General features: G+C 39.2%; 1 protein-coding gene and 1 long non-coding RNA gene across 8 annotated transcripts in view; one reads left to right on the forward strand and one right to left on the reverse strand.

Moving 5' to 3' along the window:
- The window catches only part of LOC130294128 (uncharacterized), a 42,886-nt gene that overhangs the window by 12,784 nt on the left and 2,236 nt on the right, over positions 1-27,866 (forward strand). Inside the window, exon 2 of the long non-coding RNA XR_008848397.1 lies at positions 26,519-26,692. This is a non-coding gene — a long non-coding RNA (uncharacterized LOC130294128). The remainder of the gene's footprint in view (positions 1-26,518; positions 26,693-27,866) is intronic.
- The window catches only part of SHANK1 (SH3 and multiple ankyrin repeat domains 1), a 518,963-nt gene continuing 507,667 nt past the window's right edge, over positions 16,571-27,866 (reverse strand). For all 7 annotated transcript variants that reach the window (XM_056543605.1, XM_056543607.1, XM_056543608.1 and 4 more), the window contains one exon: positions 16,571-27,165. In XM_056543605.1, the coding sequence (XP_056399580.1) occupies positions 26,595-27,165 (571 nt within the window). In that variant the 3' untranslated portion in view covers positions 16,571-26,594. The remainder of the gene's footprint in view (positions 27,166-27,866) is intronic.

The following is a 27,866-nucleotide window of genomic DNA, read 5'->3' on the forward strand; positions in this document are numbered from 1 at the left end:
GGTGTGGTTACCTTATGCTGCCATGTGCTGAGCAATTCCACAGGAAGATGAGCAGATGGAATAAATGTAGCAGGTGCTGCAGACTGTTCTGATCTGTAGACAGCTCTGGGTGGGGAATTGGCAGGAGCACCTGATGTTGGAGTACTCCTTTAAGGTACAGAATTTTTCAGGTATCTGTAGTCTGACATGATTAACCCCAGACCTATGACGTACTGGTACATCATGGGTCGGGTGTGGGGAAAATGACGCGGGCCGCGGGTCAGGTCCACGTCATAACCAGCAGATTTCCCCTCTGATGTCCATCATTGAAATGGTTAAATGGCGTGATCAAAATCATGGTATTTAAACATTAAATGCCAGTAATCCCTGGGGTCTAGGGGACCCATCTGCAGCTCTGTGATGTAATTGCGGGCTGAAGATGGGTTGCTGGGGAGGAATGGGGACTTACCCCTCCTTCCCGATGTTCCATGGATTGGCAATTGTTTAAAGAGGTTATCCAGCGAAAAACATATTATCGCCTATCTTTTGGATAGGGGATAACATGTTTGATCACAGGGGACCCCCGCGATCTCCGGGCCGGCAGCGGCAGCATCCGGAACGCAGAAGCTTGGAGCATTAAAGCTATGGAAGGGGGCGTGACAGCTAGTACTGGCGGCTGTGGTTCCCAGTCACCAGGCATGGAGTGAAATTTGCTCTGTACACGGATGATCGGCATGCTGCGCAAGAGATCCCCAGTGGCAGGACCCCCGAGATTAGACATCTTATCCCCTATGCTTCGGATAGGGGATATGATGTTTTTCGCCGGAGCACCCCTTTAACCCTAAGCAATCGAGCACTGAAAATAAGCAATAGCATTACATTGATCTATGTAAGCCATCTAATGATGGCTTAAGATAGGTCCCTGGGGCAAAAAATTTGTACAAAAAAAAAAATAACAAAAAAGTTTTTTATTAATAATTGTCTGAACTATTAAATTATGATGTTCCTGATGCTGCCCGGTAAAATGCATAAATGCAAAAAAATTCCAAATGCCAAAATTGCTGATTTTTGGTCATATCACATCCTAGAATAAACATAATCAAAAAGTCATATATACACCAAAGTGGTACTGTTAAAAAGTGCAGCCCATGGCACAAAAAATAAACCATAGGTTTCCGTAGGTGAAAATATAAAAAAGTTATAGAGGTCAAAACATGGCATTAAACTAACTTTTTTTTTCAAGTTTTTAAATTTTTTTTTTTACCTTAAAACAAAACAAAAATGTGGGTATCATTGAAATTGTACTGATCGATAGAATAAAAATAGATAGTCAGATTTACCGTATTGGGAACCCTGAAAAAATTATTGCCCAACAAAATTGCGCAATTCCTTATATTTTTTTTAAATTTTGCCTTACATATATTTTGTTTCTGGTTCTATAATACATAATATAATTAAATAAACCAATGACATATAACCAATGAAAAGTACAACTTGTCCCGCAAATACAACTTTGTCAGTGGTAAAAGAAAAAAGTTATGGGTTTTAGAATAAGGGGCAAAAAGACGTGAGCCAAAAACACTAATTGCTGGGTCATGAAGGGGTTAAAGACTCCCCATGTAGTAATCACAATAGATTGACTTTGCTGGTTCTTTTGGGGGTGTAAGAACTCTAGATCATTCACACTTGGCATCTCATCCTGGTGTTAGATTATAACAGGACATGCATATAAATTAGCTGTTACTGCTCATTTGGCTGACATCTATCACTACCAATTTCCTCATACACTCATAGGCGTAGCTTGGCAGTGCATGCATGTGTTCTTGATGGGGAGAGGGAAGAAAGCCACTGCCAGACACCTCTGGAAGCAACTTACCTCCCTGAGAACAAAAGTATTGCGCAATTGGAGCCAAACATACCCCCTCCTACTCGGGAGGCCCCCATACACATTGAATGGTCGTCCAGTTCCGCCAAAATGTGTGTTCTGCTCACACATAACTAATGTGTATGGCCAGCTTTAGATTTATGCTGCTCCATGCAGACGTTTCCAGAATATTGATGGTATACAGACTTCGTTGTCACAAAAACATGTATCTTCCAATGCTATATTTTCTGTAGCCCGGGCCAATCAGCAGCTTAGGTGGGATCTTGGTAGTCGGTGCCCTTGACTTTTAGCTTTGTTCTGATCCTGTCTGTTTCATTTCCGTCTTGTTTAGTTTGATTTTACCATGGCTTGAAGTTCTGACTCGTTTATTTAGTATTTAGCCTTGTCTTGTCTGTCTTTTGATTTGTCTGTACTTATGGTTTGTTTTATCCTTTCTAGTTTGAATCTGTTACTTATGTCCTGACTTGTATTCTGACATGTTTGTGTTTTGTACTGCAACATTGTTCAGGTCCTGATACTGATAAATTGCTTTCTGTCTTGCCCCTGGCCTTGTGTGTAGGATTTCAACTTTTCTTTGTTTGAATCAATATCCTAATATTATTTTGATCTGTTTGTGTGTGCCTTGCCCCTTTGCCTGGCGTATTCTGTGCTTAGTCTTACGCAATCCTGTACCTGTGTTCCTGATCTGTATAGAAGCCTGACTTCAGTTACCTGTTCATTCGCCTTCATTCCTGGTAAACTTGCCGCTATATTTTCCTGAAAAATGGTTTGTCAGAACTTTCAAACCTGTAGTTAGTCAGCACTGTATATACCTCAATATTTCCAGATACCTGTATTTTACTACTTTACATACTTGCCATTATAAATTATTCTGGTTCCTTGATTGTTGGTTCTTGCTTGTTTACTTTTTATGTCCTGAGCTGTTTCCCTGACCTCCATACAGTTCTATTGATTGTTTTAAAAATGAATAAATTATAGACATGTGTTCTTGGATAACTTTTTGCTCATGCACAGCCATCAGTTTAGGTTTCATGACAGGAGACACCTTCTTTGCAAAGATCTTAGCTAAAAACGCTGACAATATTGAAGACACCCTTAAACATATAGGGGGAGATTTATTAAAACCTGTGCAGAGGAAAAGTTGCTCAGTTGCCCATAGCAACCAATCAGGTTTCTTCTTTCATTTTTAACAAGGCCTCTGCAAAATGAAAGAAGCGATCTGATTGGTTGCTATGGGCAACTGGGCAACTTTGCCTCTGCACAGGTTTTAATAAATCTCCCCCATAAACTTTACTATAACCCTATGATAGGAAAGAACCGAGAATCTACACTATGCACATTGTACACGTGTTTCTAAATATTTTATTAGCCCTTTCTTATTATACATAAAGGACATGGCCAGTATGATGACCTACAGATGTGGTGAACTCACTTATGGCCTATGGCATAATAATACATGGAATGTCGTGGAACGTTTTTATATGGTGGAAGAAGATACAAAAAGAAATCACTGCAACCATGCAAGAGAGTTGAGAATGGAAACAATATCGGCTGATTATAGGAACATCATGTATATTTAGCGTAAATCTTATCAAACCATTGAGTCAAAAAATCAAGACACAAAATGGTTGGCACATATTTTTTTATTACAATCAGAGAACACAGGCACCCAGTGCGTCCAAACCGAGAAGTAGACGAACGCTACTTACCAACCTTCCCTGGGAATATATGAGAAATACTCAATAGCCCTTCCCAGCAGCAGATACGTCTTTCCTCACCAACTGTGGAGGACTTACATTCATCCAAAAATTCCTCCCTATAGTCAACATTCAGTTGCAAACACACATAAGCTCAACCCACCCACCCGTTTGATAATATATCTTCACCCACCCGCTCCTGCTCTGGAAAACCATTTCATGCCTGGACCCACATCTCCCACCACCAATCCCAACAGCCACTGTTTCGGATGGGGTGGAAGGAGAAGGTCGGGGCTAGTTAATGAAAAAGAGAACAGTCCAATCGATTAAATGTGTTTGCACCTGCATTCTGCTACTCTCTTTAAAAATATAGACGTCAACTCTTGGCAGATATGGCTTTAAAATATATTACCCTCAAACGCAGGACAGAAATCTCAAAACCCCCTTTTTCGGTAGAGTTCATATAAAGGTGTCTGTTGTCAGTCGTGTTGATGAAAGGGTTGTATTTTGATGACAAATTACTGATTTAAGCACAAAAAGCAGCACTTTATACGTCTTCAGTAATGAGTCTTTCTAACGGCTTGTATATGAAATGCATATAGATATATAATCTTCATTAGATATTTCTTCTATATTGGTCTATAAGGACAGCATGCCACTTCAGGGGAGCTAAACCGATAGAAATCACAGGAGGACCATCTTTAAATACCCGTTACATACATTGGATTATAAAATCTCTCAACAGATACCTTAAAGTAATTTTTTTTTTATCAGTATAAAAATAGTGTTTTACTTAAACCATGCTTTTATGCCTCTCTTCATGTTGCTTAGATGATGAACCTACAGATGTGTACAATATGGTCATTTATAAATTGAAGCACAGGAAAATGAAACAAAAGAGAAAGGAAAAAAACACCAAAAAAACTTTTTTTTGGCAAAGAACCATCTTGACACTCAAGTCGATATGTAAGTCCTACGTTGAGGTACTATACTAGCTGGAACACAAGGCAACAAGACTTTAGTCCTTTGTAGTTGTATAGTTTTTGAAATACCTTACAAAATCAAAGAAAGAAATCCACCATGGACCAGTCTCCCCGATGCCAAGTAAATAGGGATCGATTTTTAAACTTTTTTAGTGAAAGACACGAGTTAGACATCAAACTACTGGTCAAGGTCAGCCATTCCAGGCACAAGATCCACATCGGAGAAGTACCTGAAAACCGACAGAGTTTTTACCTGCTACCTGTATGGTCCACAAAACCTAACATTTTTATGCTCTGGGCTTGCCTAGTAATGCATTTCTGGCCTATACAGTCACAAAGGAAATTAAAGGCATTCAATCCACCAACGTATGCCGTAGAAAATGGGGGAAGGTACAAAATGCAGCTATATCCCATTGACAATGAATAAGCTTATTATAAATAATGACTTCTATCTTATGTCCATTAGCATTATTAAAAAAAAATCCACTCAAAGTATATACACATACAGCAGAAAAGGTAAACATTATACGACTCCAGGCTCTGAACTCTAATAGAATGTCAAGGTTGGGCATCCACATTTAGACAACATGTACGCAGCGTCCTGTGCCATTTACAACATACATTGCTGTAGTGGAGCAGACTGTGTCATTCAATTGTTTCTTTTTGTGCACCGTGATTTTTACTAACTACATGAGATTTGATAACTCAGTAGGTTTCCCTGCAGTAATGTGAAAAAAACACAACATGTGATATCGTGACTTCAACGACAAACCGAGCTGTAATCTGTAAAGCAAGCTCTGCTACATCTGTATATTGCTAAAGAAAACTCCAATGGAATATGCATATACAAATATATTACAGTTGCCTTATCATGGTTATAACTCAATAAGCTCTAGTTACGCGCACAGTTTCCAGAAAGGGATTGTCAGAGAATACAATTTTTTTGGGCCTGGCCAAACCTGGATACTTGAAAGGTTCTTACTGTTATAATTCTTTGGCTAAAATCATGTCCCATTTAATACTGTCCGAATTACCTTAGGCTGTGGTGGCATGTATACCCTAATGGTGTCATAGAAGTAGGCTTCCCTTTTTCCATGACCAGACAATTTTTTAAAAGAAATTTCAGAAAAATTTTAATTTTTGGCCAAGGTAAAAGAAAAAAAATCCAAGACGACCCCTCTTAAAGGGTACCTCTCATCAAATAAACTTTTGATATATTTTAGAATAATGAATGTTGAATAACTTTCCAATAGCATGTTCATGAAAAATATGCTTCTTTCTATTGTATTTTTCCCGATCAGTCCTGTCAGCAAGCATTTCTGACTCATGCTGGAGTCCTAAACACTCAGAGCTGCCAGCCTGCTTTGTTCACAGCCTAACAGGCTGTGAACAAAGCAGGCTGGCAGCTCTGAGTGTTCTCCTTTGTGAACAAAGCAGACTGGCAGCTCATAGTGTTTAGGACTCCAGCACAGTGGCGTTGCGACCCGGGTGCGGGGGGTGCGGCCCGCACCGGGTGACACCAACCTTATGGGGTGACACCAAGACGCTCCGCAGCACCCACCCCCCCCCATCTGTGCCCGACCGGCCTCCCATCCGTCAGCACCCCCCCCCCAACCCCCCCCCCCCCCCCCCCCGCGCTGTGTGTGCGGTGCGCCCGTCCGTCAGCAACCCCCCTCTTTCTCCGTCCATCATCACACCACACCTTCACCAGCACTGTGCCCGGCCTCCGCTCCCACGTCTGCGCCGGCATGACGTCACACCGCATGGCCGCGCAGGAGGACGTCAGTTACGTCACTCGCACGGCGCCCGGTGAGAAGGAGCGCTGCGCTGGATGGGTGAGTGTGTGTGTCTGTCTCTATCTATGTTTGTGTATGTGACTGTGTGTGTGTATGAGACTCTGTGTGTGTGTGACTCTGTGTGTGTGTGTGTGTGTGTGTGTGTGACTGTGTATGTGTGTGTCTGTGAGTGTGTGTGTCTCTCTGACTGTGTGTGTTTGTGTGTGTCTCTCTCTCTGTGTTGTATGTGTTTTGTGTGTGTGTGTGTGTGTGTGTGTGGGGGGGGGGGGGGTGGTGGTGGTGGTATAACCAGCAATCTATTGTGGGGAGACTTTGACCCATTGTGGGGAACCTGCAAGGGAACCTGCGGCCTAATGTGGGGAAACTACTACCAAGTGTGGGGAGTCTATGCTACCTTATGTGGGGAGTCTATGCTACCTTATGTGGGGAATCTGTGCTACCTTATGTGGGGAGTCTATGCTACCTTATGTGGGGAATCTGTGCTACCTAATGTGGGGAAATTGCTACCTAATGTGGGCTGTGCTACCTAATGTGGGGAAATTGCTACCTAATGTGGGGTAACTGGTACCTACCTAATGTGGGGGAACTGGTACCAAATGTGGGGAATCTATGCTGCCTAATGTGGGGAATAGATGCTACCTAATGTGGGGAAACTGCGACCTACCTAATGTGGGGGAACTGCTGCCTACCTAATGCTCCCCCCTGGCAGTAGCACCCTCATCATCCACCAGAAACACCCCCCCCCCCCCCCCAGCAGCACCTCCATCAGCAGATCCTGATGGTGGATGATGGCGGTGCTCCTGCCAGGAGGATGATCCTGCGGATGGATGATGGGGATGATACTGCCAGGGGGGATGGCCAGAGTAGCACCCTCATCATCCTCCGGCAACACCCCCCGAGTAGTAGCACCCCCATCATCCACTAGCAACACCACCAATACCCCCCTCCCGTCGTAATAGCATCAGCTAACGGATGTTGAGGGGTGTTACTGAGGTTGTGGTATTATATTCAGAGGGTGCACTGTATGGCAACGTTATATTCAGAGGGCGCAGTTTGTGGTAGTATTATATTCAGAGGGCACAGTGGGTGGTAGTATTATATTCAGAGGGCGCAGTTTGTGGTAGTATTATTAGAGATGAGCGAACTTACAGTAAATTCGATTCGTCACAAACTTCTCGGCTCGGCAGTTGATGACTTATTCTGCGTAAATTAGTTCAGCCTTCAGGTGCTCCGGTGGGCTGGAAAAGGTGGATACAATCCTAGGAAAGAGTCTCCTAGGACTGTATCCACCTTTTCCAGCCCACGGGAGCACCTGAAAGCTGAACTAATTTATGCAGGAAAAGTTATCAACTGCCGAGCAGAGAAGTTTGTGACGAGTTGAATTTACTGTAGTTTGCTCATCTCTAAGTTTTATATTCAGAGCGGGCACCTGTGTATTAGGTTGTTGTGCTGGCTATTTTTCCTTTTGTTTTTACTTTGTAAATTGGGGGGTGTGGCACCCTCTTTAGCCGTGCACCCCACCCCTCTCAGACTGGAGGTGGTTTAGTCAATGGCTGATCCAACATGTCACACAGTCAGAGGCTATATGCACAGCAGAGGTGAGTTATCATGTTAGGGTCCCATCCGATATGAGGCCACCTCCGCGTGGTGGATGGGGGGACACATTTTGATCAAAAAGTGCGCTGAGAGCCTCCATTTTTTGACCTAGAGTGCTGTTGCAACTTTCTTGTTTGTACATTTTGTATTTGCCACAGCAGCGGGCACCTGTGTATTAGGTTGTTGTGCTGGCTATTTTTCCTTTTGTTTTTACTTTGTAAATTGGGGGGTGTGGCACCCTCTTTAGCCGTGCACCCCACCCCTCTCAGACTGGAGGTGGTTTAGTCAATGGCTGATCCAACATGTCACACAGTCAGAGGCTATATGCACAGCAGAGGTGAGTTATCATGTTAGGGTCCCATCCGATATGAGGCCACCTCCGCGTGGTGGATGGGGGGACACATTTTGATCAAAAAGTGCGCTGAGAGCCTCCATTTTTTGACCTAGAGTGCTGTTGCAACTTTCTTGTTTGTACATTTTGTATTTGCCACAGCAGCGGGCACCTGTGTATTAGGTTGTTGTGCTGGCTATTTTTCCTTTTGTTTTTACTTTGTAAATTGGGGGGTGTGGCACCCTCTTTAGCCGTGCACCCCACCCCTCTCAGACTGGAGGTGGTTTAGTCAATGGCTGATCCAACATGTCACACAGTCAGAGGCTATATGCACAGCAGAGGTGAGTTATCATGTTAGGGTCCCATCCGATATGAGGCCACCTCCGTGTGGTGGATGGGGGGACACATTTTGATCAAAAAGTGCGCTGAGAGCCTCCATTTTTTGACCTAGAGTGCTGTTGCAACTTTCTTGTTTGTACATATTATATTCAGAGGGCGCAGTGGGTGGTACTATTATATTCAGAGGGTACAGTATGTGGCGGTATTATATTCAGGGGTACAGTATGTGGCAGATTTATATTCAGGGGTACAGTAAGTGGCAGATTTATATTCACGGGTACAGTATGTGGCAGATTTATATTCAGAGGGTACAGTATGTGGCAGATTTATATTCAGAGGGTACAGTATGTAGCAGATTTATATTCAGAGGGCGCAGTTTGTGGTAGTATGATATTCAGAGGGTACAGTATGTGGTAGTATTATATTCAGTGGGTACAGTGTGTGGCGGTATTATATTCAGGGGTACAGTATGTGGCAGATTTATATTCAGAGGGTACAGTATGTGTTGGTATTATATTCAGAATGTACAGTGTGTGGTAGTATTATATTCAGTGGGTATGGTGTATGGAAGGTTTATAACCAAAGAGTATAGTGTATAGTAGTATTATATTTAGAGGATACAGTGTCTGGCAGGTTTATAATAATAATTGTTTTCATATAGAGGATGAGAATGCGCTGACATAGTGAGGAGACGTCTGGGCATCACATTCTGCAGAGAGAAGTTTTAGCTGGATCAAGTCCTGGCGGTATGTACCATCTGAATTAGATAAGGAAAGACTATAGAGAAGACGTCACCTGTAGTCACTGATATCATTGTGTATTCTCCTCACTATAGAGAAGACGTCACCTGTAGTCACTGATATCATTCTGTATTCTCCTCACTATAGAGAAGACGTCACCTGTAGTCACTGATATCATTGTGTATTCTCCTCACTATAGAGAAGACGTCACCTGTAGTCACTGATATCATTGTGTATTCTCCTCACTATAGAGAAGACGTCACCTGTAGTCACTGATATCATTGTACATTCTCCTCACTATAGAGAAGACGTCACCTGTAGTCACTGATATCATTGTGTATTCTCCTCACTATAGAGAAGACGTCACCTGTAGTCACTGATACCATTGTGTATTCTCCTCACTATAGAGAAGACGTCCCCTGTAGTCAGATATCATTGTGTATTCTCCTCACTATAGAGAAGATATCACCTGTAGTCACTGATACCATTGTACATTCTCCTCTCTACATCAGAGCTGTAGTCACTTGTCATTTCTACAGTTAGGTCAGTGAAACTACAACTCCCAGCATAACCTCACCACTGCTCAAAGGGGTACTCTACTGGAAAACATTTTTTTTAATCAGCTGGTGCTACAAAGTTAAACAGATTTGTAAATTACTTCTATTTAAAAATCTTAATCCTTCCAGTACTTATTAGCTGCTGTATAAGCGATTCACAGGAAGTTATTTTCCTTTTTAATTTATTTTCTGTCTGACCATAGTGCTCTGTGCTGACACCTCTGTCCATGTCAAGAACTGTCCATAGTAGGAGCAAATCCCCATAGCAAACCTCTCCTGCTCTGGACAGTTCCTGACATGGACAGAGGTGTCAGCAAATAGCACTGTGGTCAGACTGGAAAGAACTACACAACTTCCTGTGGAGCATACACCAGCTTATAAGTACTGTAAGTATTAAGATTTTAAATAGAAGTAATTTAAAAATCTGTTTAACTTTCTGGCACCAGTTGATATAAAAGTAAATGTTTTCCAGTGGAGTACCCCTTTAAGTAATTCTGGGAGCTGTACATTTAAATGGTGAAAACTTCTTTAACACTTTCCTATTCTGTGGAAACTGGTATATCTGATTATTATACTGGAATTTCTCACAATGCGCTACAACAGTGGTGTCTGTCACAACAGGCTAAAAACTAGGGGTAGGTATGGGGGTGACACCATTTTCTACCGCACCGGGTGACACCAACCCTAGCAACGCCACTGCTCCAGCATGAGTCTGAAATGCTTGCTGCCAGGACTGGTAGGGAGACCCCTAGTGGTCATTTCTTCAAAGTGGAAAATTAAATAGAAAGAAGCATATTTTTTAATAACATGCAATTGTAAAGTAATTCTGTATACATTAATCTATAATATATCAAAAGTTCTTTTTTTGATGAGAGGTACCCTTTAGGGTTTGGTTCACATTGGACAAATATTTATTGTCCCCAAACAAGAAAAAGCTGATCCAAGGAAGCTCTGTTGTTAAGACCCCAAGTGATTAACTGTATTCTCTGGGGTAACCTGGTTACAAATGGTCAATTCCTGCAGTGCCACTGCTGGGAAAAGAAAATCAAAGGGATGTTCATACAAGGTACAGATGTGCTGAGTCCTCCACAGTGTGTGACATTATTTGCAGCCCCATCTATGAACTCAGAATTACCTAACAGCATATGCAAAGTTTTTTCTAAACAAAGTAAATTCTTGAATGAAGGTCTTCACTCAAAACATGCCTTTTAAGTACGAAACATAAACTGTATATATGTATCAAAAATAAAATTAAATATAATAGATCTCTTCATTGTGAATAAAACTAACTTCATTTCAATACCTTCCAATAACTTGAGTAGGATCACTCCATACCTTAACAAAAATGGCATTACTACTACAAAGGAACCCCACATACACATTATCTGACCAAATGAGTTAGAAAATAAAATTGAACACGCAGTAATGTACAATACATTCAGAAAATCTTTAGACACTGAAAGTTTTTTTCACATTTTGCAGCCTTGTGGTGAAATATAAAAAAATGCTAGTTTTCCCCATAATTCTGCACTCAGTTCTCCATAATGACAAAGTAAACCCAGAATGTTTGAAATGTTTGCTTATTTACTGAAAAGAAAAAAATACATATTCTGTTGACATAAGTATTTACTCAGGACTTAGATGAAGCCCATTTGGCAGGGATTACAGCCTCGGGTCTTCTTGGGGAGTAGGTAACAAGGTTTGCACATCTTGGGGATTTTCTGCCATTCCTCTAAAGCTCTGTCAGGTTGAGTGGAAATTGTTAGTGGTAGTTATTTTTATGTCTTGGCTGTGTGCTTAGGGTCATTGGGAGAGATTTATCAAAACCTGTGTAGAGGAAGAGTGGTGCAGTTAGTTGCCGATGGCAACCAATAAGATTGCTTCTTTCATTTTTCACAGGTTTCTTTAAAAATGAAAGAAGCAATCTGATTGGTTGCCATGAGCAACTGCACAACTCTTCCTCTGCAAAGTTTTTGATAAATCTCCCCCATTGCCTTGTGTTGGAAGAGGAACCTTCAACCCAATCTGAGGTCCAGAGAACTCTGGATTGGGTTTTCATTATGAATATCTCTGTACTTTGCTCCATTCATTTCTCTCAACCCTGACCAGTTTCCCTGTGCCAGCCGCAGAAAAACATCCCCACAGCATGATGTGCCCCCCCCCTCACCACCACCACCTCCACCTCCACCACTCTAAGCCAGACACTTTGTGAATTGAAGCAAAACTTTATTGGTTTCATCAACTCTAGGCACCTTTCATGTGTATTTTACTGAGAAAAGGTTTCTTTCTGACCAGACTGGTGGAGTACTTCAGTGATGGTTGACCTTCTGGAAGTTTCCTCCATCTGCACACAGGATCTTTGGAGCTCAGCCAGAGTGACCATTGGGTTCTTGGTCACCTCTCTTTACCAAGGCCCTACTAGGTTGTTTGCAAATCTTTTCCATTGTCGTAGCAAAGGATCTGAATTCTTAGGTCCATGTGAAATGTATTTATATTCCTTATGGAAAATACAAATTATGTGACATTAACTGTAGAGTGATGGGGAAAACTTGTTTTTTGTACTTAAGCATAAGGCCCCAACATAAAATGCAAAAATTGTTTTGAAGACTTTCTGAATGCATTGTATATTCCCATCTGTGCATTGTTTGTATGTTTCTATGTAAAATGTAGTACTCTTAGATGTAACCTGCCCTGAACTGTGGGAGAATGGAGCATTCTCAACTGTAGCCTTAACCATAGGGTATTATAAAATATACAGTATATTAAAAGGTCCTAGACTCTCGATGCATATTCACAGTAAATCAAAAGGCTTCAAGCTATTTAAAGCAGTTGCAGAGAATAATGAAGCGTCGTCCTTCGTGCGTTCTACAACTTTCCAAACAAATGAAAAGAGCTTTACAACCTTTCGAACAAGCAGAGTCTTTCTCTTATACACAGTGCTTAAAGTAGAGAATAGTATAGGTCTTAAAAACTCACATAATAAATCCTGACACACATAATATATAATATTTTGTAATGTCTATGTACAACATAAGATGTTCGCATTTTACAATTTTATTTTCTAGTTTTCTTAAAATGATAAAATACTATTAAAATATATCTGCCGCTAATCTATTTTTTAACAAGAGAAAAATGTCTACAATAGGTGTAACCTACCATAGGGTTACAAAGGGGAGGGAGACCTGTTTTGTTAAATGAATGTTAGGAAGTAACAAATGAAGACAGTGCTTGTGTTTCTTCTGAGATTTAAATAGGTTGTTTATGTTGGCCAACCCAATTTTTAGGGCCCCATTACACAGGTAGATGTGCTATGTAAACAAATGCCAGTCTCGTAGATCAGGGCTCGTTTATAAAGCCTATTACATGGCTCAACCAAAGTGTGGAAAGGGGTGCATGAACGAATGCTGGATCATTTGTTTGGCTCTTCCATTATTCATTGGCCACACATCCCCTATTACGGCCGACAAAAGATTTTTAAGCAAGGCAAAATTAAGCGTGTAACTGCCAAATGAGCATTTTCTCGTTTACTGACCTGTGGCCCTAATATAAAAAGGACAATATCAGCCTGTTATGCCAATAAATAATTCCAATCACTCTGTGTAGTAAGGCCCTAAGTAAGGTCTGCCATAAATAAGCTGATCCCAGCGATCAACTATAATCTTTAGGAATAACCCAGCAGCCAGTGTTCAATTTAAGTGCCATCACAGAGGAAATGAAGCATTACATGGTGCCCAAATCAATCAATGGGCTGTAGTTGTAATGCACAGACCTTCAGGATCCCCCAGAGAGGAAAAGGGACCATCCTCTGTTAGAATACTCTATTTAGGGTACTTGAAAAAGGAAACCCTAAACCAGTGATAAAAAGTAAAAGTCTACATACATATTAGTGAAAAATGTGTATGAGCACTACATTACTCTACCAACTCCAACCCAACAGTTTATGTTGGGGGGGAGATGAGTCAAGCATGTTTGATTCTCTGCCAGCGCTTCCTGGCAACAGGGGGAAGGATCTGGTAACATAGCTGTCAACGATCAACGTTTAGCCGACAGCTTTTGAAGGTGTGTGCACCTCAACAAAAGGCCTGACTCCACAAAGGTCAGAAAGGTAGAAAGTATGCTGGATTTTTTTTCTTATTGTCACAAATAAAAATTGCAACCCATACAAAATATTTTCAGTGCAACAGCTGCAAAATGAAGAACAGCCTTCTAATATTTTAAGAAAAATAATACTAAAATTTTAAAAATAAAAATGGAAAAATAATCATATATATATATATTTTTTTTAGAAATTCCTGAATGCTAATGTATATTTAACATATGTAATAATCTTTTATCCCCTGAATTTACCATTTTTAATACTGTCAAACTCAATTTTTTGGACTTATTCATCATAAAATTCAGCCAGCTTTTGCAGGAAAAAAAATCACATAAATAAATCACAAAAATTGACAACCACCAAGAAAAATAAAATAATACAGAAAAAAAAATACACCAATATCTGAAAGAGCTTAAAAGCACACATTTATCTTTAAGTTTTTAATCTGTCTGACTGTCTTTCCATTTAATAATGTTATGTTATAGAATTTTTCTAAAATATTTTTGGGGGTTTTGCTTTTTTTTGTTTACAAAAGTGTAATATTAATTATCTTACATGGTTTTGATAATCTATGCTGATAATAGTAATAATTAAAACATTCGTTCAAGTATAAAACGCCACTACTTATAATATTTGGCAGATATTACAGTTTTTAAGATATAGTTAACCTCTGTATATTATTTTAGATGGCAAAAACATGCAGGATATACTAAAACAGACATGATTTGTACATTCTGTACATCTATTATTTGTACATTATTGCAGCAATTTTAAATAGAAACTATTACAAGGGTTGTTTTTGCACATCTATTCACATTTACAATGCTATTCTTTTTAGAATAGAATAAATAAAACTCAAACTACAATTGTAGTACATGACCTTGTCATTAAACCCAGTGTTATTTTATAATAAAACTCACATTTCATAAAAAGTCAACATTTCTGTTTTTAACTGTACATGCACCCTTAAGTAATATGGGGGTAAAACTTTCACAAGAAAACTATTTCTGTTTTTCCGAAAAAAATTTGGAATTTTGGGCATCATTTTTTTCAATTGAAATAATATATATATATGTATTTTTTTTATTAACGAACAAAAAAAAAATATTTTAGTTGATTTAAAATAATATAAGAACTCAAACAAAGAAATCAAAATTTTCAGTAAATTTAAGTAATATTAGAACCGAAACAAAGACACAGAAATGTTTCTGGCCTCTTATCTTGAACATGTTCAAACATATGTCCCTGTATTTAGATTTTAATAAATTAGATTTACATTTTTAAATAAATTATTAAAGTGATTAAAGTGTTTGTTTTTAAACACAAAAGGATTAGCTTACTTTTACAACACATTACAATATTGACTAGTTATGAAATAATTTGAGGAAATAATCATTATTTTCATTCATTTATTAAATCTGTTGTTGTTTCTGAATTCTTCATAAGTAAAATGCAATTAATATTATTTATTTTAAGTGACTAACGGTTATAATTTGACATTAAATAAAATGTATAATAAATAATATAAAATATACAATATATTAATAAAATATTCTTTTGAGAAGCTATTCACACTATTTTTTTTTTTTTTTGCATATAACATGTTCATAGGTATGATAACATTTTTCAGGCTAATAGAAAATGTGAAAATCCTATAATATTTAAATTGCAAGCATTTAATAAATCCCCTGATCCCGTCACACTGCACTTCCGTTAACAGTAAATTATTCATAAATAAAAGATGTTAAGTTGAGACAGATGTACAATTCTGGGATAGTAAATATCTTTACATTTGATTATATTAAATTCAGCTTCACCTTTTCCCCATAAACTACTATTTACAATTTTAAGCACTGTGGTCCAGCTATAGGTAATTATCAATTACTATCAATAGCCATTTACCAAACTATTTTGATATAGGGAATTATCACTTTTAAGTCTTGACAAAAAAAGTTGAGGTTTTAGAATATCAAAGACATTAAGGACATTGTCCAGTTTTGTTTTACAAAAACAGTTCCGTCTAGTCTTACTCACCTGCCCTGGTCCCCCGGTGCTGCCGTTCTAACAGTTCTCCATAGCCTGTGTTTGTAGCTTCTTCCTATGGCATCCCATTCATGCAGGAACTGTCTACATAGCCAATCACTTGCCACTGAGGTAATCTGTCTCAGCCAGTGATTGCAGCTAAAACAAAGGAAAGCGCTTCATAGTGTGATAAAGTAGATGGAAATGGAGAAATTAACAATTGTTCAGGTGTTCACCATTGGTGGTTGTACTGAGCCACGTACAACAATGGTAAGAGTAGTGGAGATAGAAGTATCTCAGATCCGGCAGCCGCTCCTGGGATAATACAGCAATCACACAAAGACCTCCAAGGAAACCACAGGATCAAGCAAGGTGCGTGGATCTCTTGTAGAGTAAAAAGGTTTATAACCCACAATGCAACGCGTTTCACAGAAGACCGGTCCATCAGGCTGATGAAGCGGTTTTCCGTGAAACGCGTTGCATTGTGGGTAAAAACCTTTTTACTCTACACAAGATCCACATGCCTTGCTTGATCCTGTGGTTTCCTTGGAGGTCTTTGTGTGATTAGCCAGTGATTGGCTGAGCAGACAATTCATGCAGGGTTGATATGTCATCAGAAACAGGAAGGAGTTGGAATGGCAGTCTCGAGGGATCAGGGAAGGTGAGTTTACTTTATTTTCTACTTTTGCAGCACCCTGGGTCCTCTGTAAAAAAAAAAAAAAAAAAAAAAAAGGAGTGGCAAAATTTGAGAAGAAACATAGACCTCGTCTTCAAATCATAGATGACCCCTTCATGAAGTGAAAAAAATATGCATATAACTAATGATACAATATGGGGATTAAGAAAAACAAGGCCCAATTCTGCCATGAATTGTACAAAAACAAATCAAAAACAAACAAACCAAACCAAACATGCCAAATATTGGAGTATATGTATACCAGCCAGGATGTGGCATAAAACTGGAATCCACATGGGTCTTTTTCACAAAAGCATGTAAAATCCAGACCAGCCAGTTTCTTATAATGAAGCCATATTTCCTCTTCCTCCTATATAAGACAATTACGGTTAATAAAAAAGGGATTTGTATCTCACCATTTTAGCCTCCACCATGATATAGGCTTGGTGATCTCTGTAATAGGAAACTGACACGTGGAAAAATTTGGATGAAGGGCCATTTTTATGGAATTTATCAAGGGAAAAAAGATGGGCATAAAATTTATCAATCTGATGACAGTTGAAATTTGGTATCCTTTCCTTTAAGAGACTGTGTCATCAGAAAATTACCTGTTCCTATAATTTAAGAATTTTTTTAGGATGTTTTTCTAAATTTCCATTTTTCTATCTATATTTTATTAAGAAATGTTGTAGTTTCCATTCTGGCCACTAGGGCTAAAACTAAACTGCGACTTCCCGTTCTGTACAGATCATTTCCCAGGAATGCCTTTCTTCCCAGAACAGACAAGGAGTAGAGTGAAAGGTGACACCAATAAGATAGATACACACAAAAGCTTTTGCTCAGTGAACAGTCTTTTCTTCCCTGTAGAATGACCTCTGAAAATGTCGCAATTGATCTGCATGGGACAGGTCCTGTCTATTCTCCTCTATGCCCATGAGTCCTGCTGTAAAGCATATAACCAAATGCTGTTAAAAACAGCTCAGGCAAAGATAGCAGCCCCCGTAAAAATACACAAAAACTTCAAAAAATTTCTAAAAATAAAATCAGGAAATAAAATAAAAAAAGAACTTGTTTTAGTATCTGACTCTAATCAGAAAAAAAATGTAGGTGACACAATCCCTTTAAGCTGTCCATACGATACAAAAATGATCAGCTCAGGCTCTCCCAGTTGGCACAACCACAAGTACACATTAGTTTAATTTTCAATAAACGAATAATCAAAATCTAATAACCCCCCCCCCCCCCAAAAAAAAAAAAAAAAATCCCCGCTAAAAGACATCTTATCCCTTATCCATTGAATAGGAAATAAGGTGTCTAGGGGCGGAGTACTCCTTTAACAACTTGATCAGTCTCTTAAATTGAGTGTTTTCCTATATTGAAACTACAAGTAATCAACAATAATGAGCACAAATATTTGTTTCCAAAAAGGGGTGCTATGGGTAACATTTCATTGCGTAGTACTCCAGACTACCTAATAAATATACTCTGCAAACAAAATGTCACTATTCAGTTTTAAATTCTGCAACAATAGCACTTAATTGGACATTACCGTTTCTATTTTTATAAATATGAAAACTGAAAAGAATAATAGATTGATGCCCTCTGTTATCTGGAAGACAGTTCTTGAGTGTATTTGTTATTGAGTGGGGGACTCAATTATTAGGGGAGACAGACAGGGTGATCTGTCACAAAGCACAGGGTCTTCCTGGTGCTCTAGTTCGGCACATAACGGATCGGGTTGACAAGTTGCTGGGTGGGGCTGGAGAGAACCCAGCAGTCATGGTACATATTGGCACCAATGACAAAGTAAGAGGTAGGTGGAGTGTCTTTAAAAATGATTTCAGGGACTTAGGCCGCAAGCTTAAAGCAAGGACCTCCAAGGTAATATTTTCTAAAATATTACCTGTTCCATGAGCCACACCAGAGAGGCAGTGGGAGATTAGGGAGGTAAATAAGTGGCTCAGAAGCTGGTGTAGGAAGGAGGGGTTTGGGTTCATGGAGATCTGGGCCGACTTCGCTGTCTGATACCGGCTCTTCCATAGGGAGGTGCAGCTGTGCTTAAGGAGAAGATGGTTAGAAGTTTGGAGTAGTGTTTAAACTAGGGACTGGGGGGAAGGGAACCTACAACATAGATGGGGGAAGATAGTGTAGATAGAGAGGGGGAACTTATTGATGTACTTGGGGGTGGAGTGGAGGGAGGGGTTAGAATAGTTAATAGGGATAGGCTTCATAGGAAGAAAAAATATACACCTTTGAATTGCATGTTGACTGATGCCAAAAGTCTGTCCAATAAAACAGAGGAACTGGAGTAGTTGATGTCTGAGGAAAATTGCGACATAGTGGGTATAACAGAGACTTGGTTGAATGATAGTTGTTACTGGGTGGTCAACATACAGGGTTATAGTCTATTCTGGAAGGATCGGCCAAAACAGAAAGAGGGAGGAGTTTGTCTTTATGTGAAGTCGAGTCTGAAGGCCGCACTGCGGGAGGATATGTGAAGTCATTATTGGAAGAAAAAAAAGGATATAAAAATTAAAAAAATTTGCATAGGGATTTGCTATAAGCTACCAAACATAATAGAAGAGGAAGAATATCTATTACTGAGGCAAATAAAAAAGGTAGCAAATCAGAATGAGGTGATAATAATGGGGATTTTAACTATCCTATCCTGATATAAACTGGGAGACTGAGACCTGTGATTCTCATAAAGGAAACAGGTTTCTGACTATAGCTAAAGACAATTATCTGTCCCAAATGGTGCAGGGCCCGACCAGAGGGGGCGCCCTACTGGAATACATTATAGCTTGTTCTTCAATAAGGGAATCTCTCGAGGGGACACAAAAACAATGAACTTTAGGAAGGCAAAGTTTGATCATCTCAGAGAAGCCCTTAACAATATAAAATGGGATAATGTCCTCAAAAACAAGAATACTGACACTAAATGGGAGACTTAAACATTTCTTAAATTCTCACTGTAAGATGTATATACCTTAAGGGAATAAAAGAAAACCAATATGGATAAATAAAAAAATGTTAAGAGTGCAATAAATGACAAAAATAAAGCATTTAAACTGCTAAAACAGGACGGCAGTGAAGAAGCATTAAAAAGCTATAGAGAAAAATGTAATATATGTAAAAAAAAAAAAAAAACTGATAAAAGCCACAAAAATAGAGACAGAAAGACTCATTGCCAAAGAGAGTAAAACTAACCCCAAAATGTTCTTTAACTATGTGTTGGCCCTTTAAAAAACCCTGAAGAAGAAATTATAAAAGGGGACCAGGAAAAAGCTAATATATTAAACAAATTCTTATCCACTGTATTCACCGAGGAAAATGAAATGCCAGGTGAATAAAATACAGCGCGATAAGGTAAACTTCCCAGTACAGGTCACCAGTCTAACCCAGGAAGAATTACAGTGCCGCCTACAAAAAAACCAAAATAAGCAAATCGGCAGGTCCAGATGGCATTCACCCCAGTGCTCTGTGTTCTAAAGGAATTAAGTAATGTAATAGACAGACCCCTATTTTTTTTTATATTCAGGGACTCTATAGTGACAGGGACTGTTCCCCAGGACTGGCGCATGGCAAATGTGGTGCCAATATTTAAAAAGGGGTCAAAAGGTGACCCCAGGAATTCTAGGCCTGTTGGTTTAACCTCCGTTGTATGTAAATTGTTTGAGGGTTTTTTAAGGGATGATATGTTGGAGTATCTTGATTAAAATAAATGTATGACCCCATATCAGCATGGCTTTATGAGGAATCGGTCCTGTCAAACTAACCTGATCAGCTTTTATGAGGAGGCGAGCTCCAGACTGGACCAGGGGCAATCGCTGGATGTCGTATATCTGGATTTTTTCCAAAGTATTTGATGCGGCGCCACATAAAAGGTTGGTGCATAAAATGAGAAGGATTGGGCTGAGGTAGAATGTGTGCAAGTGGGTAAGTAACTGGCTCTGTGATAGGAAACAGAGGGTGGTTAATAATGGTACTTATTCTGATTGGGTGCCTGTTACTAGTGGGGTACCACAGGGGTAAGTCTTGGGTCCTGTTCTATTTAATATATTCATTAATGATCTTGTAGAGGGGTTGAATAGTAAAGTAGCAATCTTTGCAGATGATATTAAACTCTCTAAAGCGGTAGACACTATAGAGGACAGGGCACTGTTACAAATGGATCTGGATAGGTTGGAGGTTTGGGCTGGGAAGTGGCACATGAGGGTCAACACTGATAAATGTCAGGTAATGCACATGGAGAAGAAAAATCTGGGCTGGAATTATGTATTAAATGGGAGAACACTTGGGACGACTGACGTGGAAAAGGACCTGGGAGTCTTAGTTAATAGCGAATTTAGCTGTAGTGACCAGTGTCGGGCAGCTGCTGCCAAGGCAAATTAAATCATGGGGTGCATCAATAGGGGCATAGATGCCCACGAAAAAGAAAAAAATTCTACCACTGTACAAATCACTAGTCAGACCACACATAGAATACTGTGTACAGTACTGGGCACCATTGTACAAGAAAGATATAGTGGAGCTGGAGAGGGTTCAAAGACGGGCAACCAGGCTAATATGGGGAATTGGAAGACTACAGTACCCAGAAAGATTATCAGAATTAGGGTTACTTAGTTTAGAAAAAAGAAGGCTTAGGAGAGACCTAATAACTATGTATAAATATATCAGGGGACAGTACAGAGATCTCTCCCATGATCTATTTGTACCCAGAACTGTATCTATAACAAGGGGGCATCCTCTACATTTATAGGAAAGAAGGTTTCTACACCAGCACAGACAGGGGTTCTCTACTGTAAGAGCAGTGAGACTATTGAATTCTCTGCTTGAGGAGGTGGTCATGGTTAACTCAGTGAAATAATTTAAAAGGGGTCTGGATGCATTTTTGGAGAATAATAACATTACAGGTTATGGATACTAAATTTATAGGGACAGAAGGTTGATCCAGGGATCTATTCTGATGCCATATTTGGAGTCGGGAAGGAATTTTTACCTCGAGTATGAGGGATTTTTGCCTTCCTCTGGATCAACTCAGTAGGGACTCATTAGGGTTATAGGTTGAACTTGATGGACTCTGGTCTTTTTTCAACCTTATGAACTATGTTACTATAGATAGATATATAATATATATATATTTTTTTCAGTAACATCAATATCCTCTATATTGGCGATGAGATAAAATGATAAAAATAGCTAAAAGTGATGTAATTCCGAGCCCTTAAGACAGGATAATGGGCTGTTGGAGAAAGAAAGAAAAATCAGCCTATTTTGATCACAACAAAGTGCCAGTATGAATCATATCCCTGACATCTTGAAGAACCAGAGGATTTGGAAATCTTGTGAAAGATCTTTCTCCTGTTGTTTTTCACTAGGGTACAGTCTGTCGAAGAAGCAAATACCAAACACCATATATAAAAAGTATAAAGGTTTCCAGTTAAGAGCAACATGACATTGATTTTTGGATAACCTTTAGGCCGCTGGATGTATTTGGAAGAGAAATAGAATAGGGATTTTCTTAACAAAAAACATAATAATAATAATAATAATAACAATAATAACGATAATAATAATAATATTATTAATAATACAACAGGCCAGGGAAGCTCCTACCTACAACTTCAACCTTAGTTTATGTATGGAGACTAGTATATACACTACTACTACTATATATATCATTGATTCAACATACTTCCCAACATTCCCATTTAGTTTTTTTGCAGGACTGTCCCACAAAGAGAGAACAAATCTGCATTAAAATTACAGGCAGCTGAAGGGAAGGGGTCCAGGTGGGTCAACAGGATTTAAAAGGGTTCTCGGGGCATCGGGATAGGCCATCAATGTCTACTTGGTGGAATGACAAAAACCGGCAACCACCCCCTCCCTCTTTCGACGATCAGATGTTTGACAGAGCTCTGGCTAATTGTGGTATATTTATAATGAACATGTCGAAAGCAGTTGGCTCTTTTCATTGTGTAGTGGTGACACCAGGATACTGCAGGGCAGAACTGCAACAACCTGGCACCACCACTACACAATATATTGTGTATATGTTGGAGCCGCAGGTCTGCTTAATGGCTGATCAGAAGGGTTGCACCATCAAAAGACATTCAATGTAAGATGCCCGAAGAACTCCTTTAATATCCCCCTACATAAATGTTGGAAGCTACGGATTAAACATTGTTCAATAAATTTGTTTTCCATATAAATAAGAAATATGGCCTGATTTATCAAAATTGTCTGACAAACGAATTTCCCCTATTAGTTGTTGAAGCCAGCGATCCCCAACCCAGTTCTCAAAGTTCACCAGCATTCCAGGTTTTTTCAGTCACTCCATTAGAATAGAAATGGGAAAATCCTGGACTGTTGGTGGGCCTTGAGGACTGGGTTGGGGACCTCAATTGTAGGCAGCAAGACCAAGTTCAATGTTTCCTTCTGACTCCATATGACAGGAAAGCACAAAGCATGGGGTTACAGAAAGGCCATGGGCGAGTGCCACATTATGAAATCAGTCTTTGGCTTTCACAGGTAGCTATTCAGTAACTTCAATTCTACAGTCTCATTCTACAGTTTCCTTATATCTTACTACACATGTGAACAAGTGATAGCAAGCATTCTATACTACAAAAATTCAATAGGTAAATAAGGGATGGTACCAAAGAGCTGTGACTCAAGAAGATTTGCCCTTGTCAAGTATAGCAGAATAAACTATCACTGTACCCAGGAATAAAACATCCTTATAAAGTGGCATTAAATATATGATAGTCTATACAACATATCTATCTCACTACATCACAAAGTGGTTCGGCTCAACTGTGTTGTCTCCGGTGCATCATACATGCATATATAACTGATAAAATAATAGAAAATAAGGCTATAAATACCAGATATCCACTGAATTCCTCAAGTGCCTCTCTATACCTCATAGTTAACATTGAGACTTCTCCAAGCAGACAATCAGCCTGACCACACAGTCATCCACAATCTTCAAGAAATGTAAATAGAAAGCATGAGACAAAAAAAAAAAACTAAGACAATGTTGTGTCTGAGAGTAAAGGAATCTCAGTCACAACAGCACAGTGGTCTTTCGGCTTTGGCTAAGGAGGAAAAGAGAGTGCATTGACTACTAAATATATAGAAGTGACCAATGAAGGTTATGATACATAATGAAAGATTGACCGTCTCCACAGTTCAGTCTAAAAGACCATTCATTGCATCCTTTCGAAGATTCTAAAAATTGCTATTGGTTGTAATCTGAGACCAGATCAATATTTAAAGGGGTTGTCCACAATATACTTGAGATCACTCAAACTCTTAAATTTTTTTGTTAATTCTCAGAATGTCCACCTCACATGTCCAATGCTGGTGGTAACACGTTCAGTCCCACCACACGGATCCTCTTGTATATCGGTGGGGGAGTGATTCCTTCTATTGACCATATAAATGTCTTCCTTTAACCAGGGCTGGACATTAGAGTTGGGCAAACTTACAGTAATTTTCACCCAACCCTGATGATTTATTTAGACTTGCAAAAGATGTTCCAAGTGTTCAGTCCAGAGTCTCATTCCAGACTTCTCTGGGAAATCAGAACATTTGGAAAGCAAATCGGCATTTATAAGACTGAATGGACCAAAGGCCAAATTATTAGATTCAGGTTCAGTGAGTTCTATATTTGCCTTAATGTTATTGATCACAGTCCACATTAGGTGGATGTTCTGAAAGGAAATAAAAAGAGCACCAGCAAAGCTAAAAAGATTTCAATTGAAAAATATTGTTTTGTGTGATCTAACAGAAAATACAATATTTTATTGTAGGTCAACCTATTAAGAATTCAGATTGACATTTCACATTTAAGTATGTATGTGAATAGCCATAATGCGCCATATATTAGCAAACATTTTACAGCCTTGTGGACGCCCTGTGGTTCAGTGGAATTAAAGTTAGATAACTATAAAACCCTGCTGGGCTCTAAATTCAGGTCACTTTAAAATAGGCGTCCTAGTCTTGAAGCTGTAATACAGATGCTATAATGTGGTCACATTGTGGACTAAAATGTAGGTTCACTTCTGTTAAGATTTGCCTCATGTCATTTGCAATGTTCCTATAAGGGGTTCTCTGCTTTATGCAACCAATTGCCTGAAGCAAAGGTGGGATTTCATATTGTAATTTTTGTCAATAGTGATCTCACCTCTTATAAATCTACTCAAGCAAGAGTTATCTATCTATCTGGACAGCATCAAAATGTCCAATACTCCTACAATACTAACAGTAAAATGGTCGTGGATCTCCACCATGGGATGTAAAGGCCTCAGTCTGCTCCACATACCCTCTAACGGGCACACTAAAGAACCATTGCAACAATTAAGTTATTAATCCTGGAGGATAGGTTTTTAGCAAACCATTGATTTCAATAGGCATATCATAAGTTGTCCTCTTACCCTAGCAAAAACAGGCAGATCATACCATAGTCAGGTCACCTTTGAAAAGTACAGGGGCTGTATTTACCTGCTGTACACAACAGTATAATCTGTTCATTTAGAAACAATATTTGATAGTTTGTTGTTTTTTAAAAGGGAACTACTGACTTAACGTAAAATGACATACAGCAAATCTTAGCAAAGTGAACTTTTATGTGTACCCAGTGCCAGCCAATCTATAGGCATCCTGTCAGCTACGGTACTGGCAGTGACATAACTGAGGAATGAGACAGTACAGTACCTGTCTATTCTAAGAAATAATGACATCACTAATAATCAGTACTTGGTGCACAAGATCAAGCTTCTGCCATTAGATTTCAGTAAAGTGCCAAGCTTCAAGAAGATGGCTCCCACTGGCACATCCTTGGTACACTTGCCGATATGGAATGAAATGACGGTCTAGTCTAATTCGGAAAACAATCAATTGACTTTCTAATGCTCATCCCTTTTACACACAACTGGTTACTCTTATAATATCCCTGCCCATGTGTCCTTCAAAATCCTATGCAACATTCCATAAAACAAAAGTTTTTAAAGTAAGCTAAAAATGCTCGGTTCCATCAGATAACTGGCTCAGTTCAGCAACTCTTGTAAAGAGGTTGAAAAATATAATGCCTCAAATTGGATGAGAATGGGGAGGAATGGTAAACCAGCGCTCTTGTTTTTGTACTGGTATCAGTCCTATACAGTTCGTTCAGTACTAACAGGAAAAACTTTAGTAGGCCACCCCAACAACAGTAAGAGAAGCATGTTGTCCCATGTTCTCAAACTCATTGACCATGATTAAGTGGCAGCTAAACTCAAGGAAAATAAAGGTTATGTTGACGTTTATCTCCTGAAATATAGTTTGGCTAGATGTTTGTATAAAACCATTGTCTGACACACACACAATATATCGACTATCGATAGCTTTAGGGAAGACTCTGCTTATGCCTCAATCTTTTGTCCTATTCTCCCCTCTTACAGTAGTATTGAAATCTCTTTCCAAGCAATGCATTTGACCTTCTGCCTACACATCTATGTTGACAGTAAAGATGCAAGAAACAGAAAAATCGGGCACAGTGAAAATGGAACACTACAGTGCTAGAGCGATTTCCTTATTCATTGGTGCCTCCAGCGCCTGAATGTACATCATGGCTCAAGATGAAGCCGTCATTGCCCCCTTATAGTAAAATAAGCAGCTGGTGAATCAATCATTTCAGGAAAATTCTGTGCATGTTGTATAAATAAATAAATGTATATATATATATATATATATATATATATATATATAGGTTGTTCTTGTTTTGCTTTTCATTTTGACTCAAAGTAAAGTACATTCATACTCTCCTCTTCCAGGACCTTGCACCAAACCTTTTTAGGTTTGAGGGGATGGATGCAAAGATGAAGTAACTAGGAATCAAATGACTTGAAATCACCTCTCCAAGAAAAATTTCAGAGCTCGGTCAATGTTCATTCGATGGCCAACTCTTGTAACACCCAGGTCAATGTAATCCTCCTTGGTCAGTGATGGTAAGTGGCTGCCATCAATTTCATTGTCTAAGAAATGTTCTCGGTGTTCCCCAAGATTTAAATAGTCCAACCAATCAGCCACATCATATTTTGTCCAAAAATGAATGGGCTTAGAGGCAAATGGTTTCTCAGTGGGGGGTAGAATGAAATGAGTTGGAGATAGGGACCTACTGCCCGTTTGGAAGCTAGGGAAAGCATCTCCTCCAGCTGTGGGGGAGCCTCTCAGGTCAAAGACCCCTGTGTAAACAGGGGCAGAAGGCAAGATGGGTAGAGAAGAAGGTCGTGGAGTTGGACTTATTTTGTGCTCCGTGGGCAAGGCTGACGGGCTTGGTGCTCTTCTCAAGGTAGGTCGAATGTCAAAATCCACACTTTTGGGATGTTTTGGAGTAGGCTGTGGAGACTTAGGCCAGTTATGAAATAAACTGCTCACTGGTTTAGAAGAGATCAGCGAAGCAGCAGAGTCATCAGATATCCTGTTAATGGAAAACAGGACAGAAAATAATTATTAAAATAAAAAGTAATAAAACAGTACTCCGGTGGAAAGCCTTTTTTTTTTTTTTTTTTTTTTTTTTTTTAATCAACTGATGTTAGACAGTTAAACAGATTTGTAAATGGCTTGTATTAAAAAAATCTTAATCCTTCCAGCACTTATTAGTGGCTGTATACTACAGAGGAAATTATTTTCTTTTTGGATTTCTTTTCTGTCACAACCCCAGTGCTCTCTGCTGACACCTCTGTCCATGTCAGGAACTGTCCAGAGCAGAAGAAAATCCCCATAGCAAACATATGCTGCTCTGGACATTTCCTAAAATGGACAGAGGTGTCAGCAGAGAGCACTGTGCTTGTGACAAAAAAGAAATCCAAAAAGAATTTCCTCTGTAGTATACATCCGCTAATAAGTACTGGAAGGATTAAGAATTTTTAATAGTAATTTACAAATCTGTTAGCTTTCTGGCACCAGTTGATTTAAAAAAAAAAAAAAAGTTTTCCACCAGAGTACCCCTTTAGCAATTAATCAATCAATCAGCAACTTATACTATAACAATGCACGCAGTATTAGAGTTGGCGATCAGAGAACCCATCTGTAGATAGCTAGATGGTGCTTTTTTTCAGGTATTTAGCCTCCAGGATTTCTAGTACAATTTTCATCAAAGCCTACCCTTTTGTAAATCTG

This window comes from Hyla sarda, chromosome 10, assembly GCF_029499605.1.
Source record: "Hyla sarda isolate aHylSar1 chromosome 10, aHylSar1.hap1, whole genome shotgun sequence".
Lineage (NCBI taxonomy): Eukaryota > Metazoa > Chordata > Amphibia > Anura > Hylidae > Hyla > Hyla sarda.